This window comes from Plasmodium sp. gorilla clade G2 (genome assembly GCF_900097015.1).
Source record: "Plasmodium sp. gorilla clade G2 genome assembly, chromosome: 14".
Classification (NCBI taxonomy): Eukaryota; Apicomplexa; class Aconoidasida; order Haemosporida; family Plasmodiidae; genus Plasmodium; species Plasmodium adleri (nom. inval.).
This window is the reverse complement of record NC_041706.1, coordinates 1,599,525-1,604,524: the sequence shown is the minus strand read 5'-3', so window position 1 is coordinate 1,604,524 and position 5,000 is coordinate 1,599,525. Positions and strand designations below refer to the sequence as shown.

The following is a 5,000-nucleotide window of genomic DNA, read 5'->3' as shown; positions in this document are numbered from 1 at the left end:
TTATATTTGAGTTTATACAACCATTTTTATCACTCTTATAACGTTTATTGTTTTTCTTGGTCATTAGGCTTTCTTCTCTTCTTAATATAAAATCTGATACAATATTATGGACTTTATTATTTTTGTCATTATCATTAAATACTTGTTTTGGTTCACATTTATTATTAACATATTTTTTGGTTGGTATTTTACAGTTTTTATTATTTGAAATATTAATTTCATCACATATTATATTATTATTAATAATTTGATTTTTTGTTTTTTTATTTAAATCTTCATTTGTATCTACAAGATTGAATTTATGGCATAATGATAGATTTCTTCCTATAATATTTTTGAATTCTTTATTTGATAAATTATTTAATATATTATCTCTTATTAAAAATATATCACTACTATGACATTTTTTAGTTACAAAAGGTATATTATCTATTAGGCTCTTTCCATTTTTATGTATATCATTTAAATCATAATTTTTTTTTTTTGGATTTGTATCATATATATTTATTTTATTCTTATGTTCTATCACATAATTATTCATACGATTTAATAACAATATATCCTTCTCTTCCCTATCTTCTTTTTTATTATCATAATAATAATTAACATCATTTTTTACATTTCCTTTAAAATGTAACATACTAAATGATCTCTTAAAAGAAACAGAATTGTTTTGGTACAACACATCCATTTGCTTCTTTTTAATTTTATTAATATAATCTAAGTGTTCATAATTTTTATATTTCTTTTCAATACATATATTACTTGGATTTGATAATATACATTTTTTATTACTTGATATATTTTTTTTTTTTTCGCTTTCATTTTTGCTCTTTATTTCTTTATCACTCAAATTTGTAATGTCTATGTAGGACACGTCTTCATCAATATAAAAAATATTATTATTAGAACTACATTTTTTTATATCATCATATATATTGACATTTTCATTTTTTTGTGTATACCTATTTATATATCTTATCCTTTTGTTTGAGTATGATTCTTTCGAATCAACTTTATTAATGTCAACCTTATTTATATATGTAGATATTTTATTTTTTATATCAGAACGATATTCACTATAGGAATAATTTCTCATTAAATTATTATAGGGGCATTTAAATTTTTTGTTATATTCAAGTTTATTTGAAGAAAAAGGTTGAAGATTATTTTCAGTAAATAGATTATTATGTAATACACTATTGTTAGATAATTCATGGTATATTTTTTTATCCTCATTAAAGATATTTTTTACAGAATTATTATTCATATCTTGCAATCCGTCATATATACTATTTTTAGAATCACAAATACAATCATTAAATTTGATAATATTAATTATATCATTTTTTCCATACAAAGAACTATATTTTTTATTATGTTCTTTATTAAAATAATTAGACTTTTCTATTTTTATATATTCATTTATATAATCCTTTTGAATTAACTTCTTATAATTATTCAAATGTCTTGTATACAATATTTTTTGATCATCTAATATAAGCTTTTTATGTTTTGTAAAATTGGATTCTATCTTATGTTCATTTTTTTCTTCTTTTGTTTTATTGTTATAATTATCGTTTTGATTTATATCATACTTTTTAATATTTAATCGTGATATTTTTTCATATTCATTATTAACATTATTATGACCATCTTTATATACATAAATATCTTTTTCATTATTATCCCCATCTTTATGTGCTTCAATCTTATTATAAGAAATATCATATTTTATTTCATTACATTCATGTGGTGTATCTACATTTATAATATATATCTTTTCTTTTCTTTTTATTTCACATATACTATTACTATTTGTATGTTGAAAAATATTACCACACATTTTTGTAGTGTCATTACTATTAATATTTGACATCATTTTGTCATCAATAAAATGTTGCTCATTATCTGTATTATAAATATTATTTGAATTTATAATATCTTCATTTATATTACTATTAATATTATATTTTATGTGCTCAATATTTATATCTTCCTTGTTCTCTTCATTTTTCTCTGGATGAACAGTACTATATATATTATCCATTCCAAAAAAATTAATATTTTTAATAATTTTATCCCTACTTTCATTTTCGTCTGCATTTAATGAACACACTGAAGAATTTACATACGCATAGTTTATATCATCTATAGAATAAATACATTCCCTCTTAACATCATCATCAATACATTTGTATGAATAATTATTATTCGTGCTTATAATTGTACTATTATTATTTGAATCTTCTTTTATAACATGCATATGTATATTCTTATCCTCATAAATGTTACTATACTTTTGATTGTCATTTGACAATTCTGAAATTTTTTTTTTACATACTTCAGTATTATCAATCTTATTAAAATTATTCATTTCGTCCATACTAACAACATCAGTAGCATTTTTTCCCTTATCATTTATATCAATATCACTATTTGTATATTTGCTATTATTACATTTTTTAATATGTTCATTCATTTTGGCTAGCTCAAAATTATTATCACATTTTGGATTATTTACATTCATCTTCATAATAATATAGTCTTCCTGTGTCTTGCTTATATTATTATTACATGTTTCTTTTACAGTTATATGTTTATTGCTTGATATATTATTGCTATCTGAATTATTAGGAGAATTACTTTTTAACTCACCAACATTTATATTATTATTGTTATTTTCCTTTTCATTCACTGCAGAATAATTATAGTTACATTTATATTTATTTGCATCCTTATTTATATCAAAAAGATCATGATTATTATTTACAAAAATTTCTTCTGACGGAGTCTCTTTTTTATGTACATTATATAATTCATTAGTAGAACAATTCAATATAGTAGATTTTTCAATATTCATTTTGTTAACATCATTTTTATTATCCTTTATATAAGATGATGAACATATTTTTTTATCATATGAGGAGTTATTTACATAATGAGAAAGGTTTCCATTATATATACTACTATCATATTTTATAGAACTTATGGGTGCATTATTTATATTATAATAAGGTGGATTTCCCTTTTCATACACAATTGAATTATATGAAATAAGCTCACTATTATTAGTTCCACATTTTTTTTTTTTATATATATATTTATTATATTCCTTTTTTTGATCATCATCATCATAATAATAATAATAGTAATTATAATATGGTACATTATTATAATTATGTTTATTAATAGATAATTTGTTATCTATATATAAATGTCTATTTTGATCATTTGAAATAATATTATTATTTAATGCTATAATATTTTTAAATTTATCTGCACTAATATTGTATTTAGATTTATTCACTGTGTTGTTATTTATATTATCCTTAATTTTATATGTACTACCATTTTTATCCTTATTAACAATATTATATTTTTCAACATTCTTTATTGCTTTATCTTTTATATAATCATCATTTAAATACATATCATTATTTTTTAAATAATATATTTTTTCTACGTATTTGTTTTGTAAACCAGATATTTCTTTATTTGAACTGTTACTAATAATATTCACATTTTCATGTATACTATTATCATTTTTTTGGAACATGTTCATATCATACAATTTATGATCATTACTAGAACATATGGAATGTATTTTATTCTTATTTACTAATTCTTCATCCTTTTTATTTTCATTATATTTAATTTGCATACAACCACTATTATTATTATTATTATTATTGTTGTTGTTGTCAATATTGATCATTATATTCTTTTCTGCAATAATATTATTATTACCATTCTTATTCCCTATAACCAAATTAGCTATCTTATTATTTATATTAATCTCCTTTGTATTTTTTCCAGTTAAATAATTTCCTATGTTTTTATTTATCACATTAGGATCCCCCACAATTTGATCTTCACTTTTCTTCAATAATGTTTCCAAATTGTAATCATTTTTATGCTCACCTAGAGTATTATTATATTTGTTATCACCCTTAAGGTAATATTTCATATGATTATATAATACCTCCTTCAAATTATTACTATTAATATTATTATTATTATGCAAACCATATACACTGTTAGAAATATTATCTAATTTATAGGTATTTCCCCCCACATTATTTTTGTCTCTTAAATTATTGACATTTAAGATAGCATTTATATTATTATACATATTACTATTCATATTATTATTCATATTAGTAGTATTACTATTCGAAATAGTTGTGCTGTTACAATTACTATATAAAGAGTTAGTACTACTATTATGATCATTTTTTATTAATGCCAACCTTTTATAAATATTATAATCTATAATATTCTTATTTGAATATATTGGATATCCAACCGTTGAGGATAAGGGAAAATTTATTTTTTTATTTATATTAGACATTTCTAATCTACTTTTAGCTGTTCCAGCTAGCCATTCATGTTTTATAACTTCATCAAGTGATAACCTATTTTGTGGATTAATATTTAACATAGCTAATAATAAATTGCGTACACTTGTAGAAAATTTATTAACACGGTTTTTCGGAAATACGATTTTCTTTTTTATAATTTCATTATATGCTTCTTTTACATCTTTATCTTCACTATCATATGGAAGTAAACCAAATAACATAGCATATAATATTATACCTAAACTCCATATATCGGCTTTCTCACTGTTATATCCATTTTTATTATTACAATTTAATACTTCAGGTGCTGCATAACTTAAAGTACCTACAATATCATAATGTAGTTTATCTTTCTCATTTACACAACATGCACCAAAATCTCCAATCTTTAAATCATACTCTATGCATGAAGGCAATTTACCAACCCTAATTAAAGTCTTCTCTTTTTGTGATATTTGTATTTTACATAAAAATATATTTTCAGGTTTTAAATCTCTATGTGCAATATTATTTTTGTGCATATATTTCAGCCCTTGGACGATTTTACGAAAAAAATATTGAGCACTTACTTCGTCCAAATAGAGTTTCTAAGGAACATAAGATCAATAGAAAAAGAAAAAGAAAAAAAAAAAAAAT

At 20.9% G+C, this 5,000-nt stretch overlaps 1 protein-coding gene across 1 annotated transcript in view; it reads right to left on the bottom strand.

Moving 5' to 3' along the window:
- The window catches only part of PADL01_1441300 (serine/threonine protein kinase, putative), a gene marked incomplete at both ends in the record, with an annotated part of 6,689 nt that overhangs the window by 683 nt on the left and 1,006 nt on the right, over positions 1 to 5,000 (bottom strand). Inside the window, one exon of the mRNA XM_028684694.1 lies at positions 1 to 4,951. This exon is cut by the window's left edge and continues 683 nt beyond it. Coding sequence (XP_028540746.1) covers positions 1 to 4,951 — 4,951 coding nt within the window. The remainder of the gene's footprint in view (positions 4,952 to 5,000) is intronic.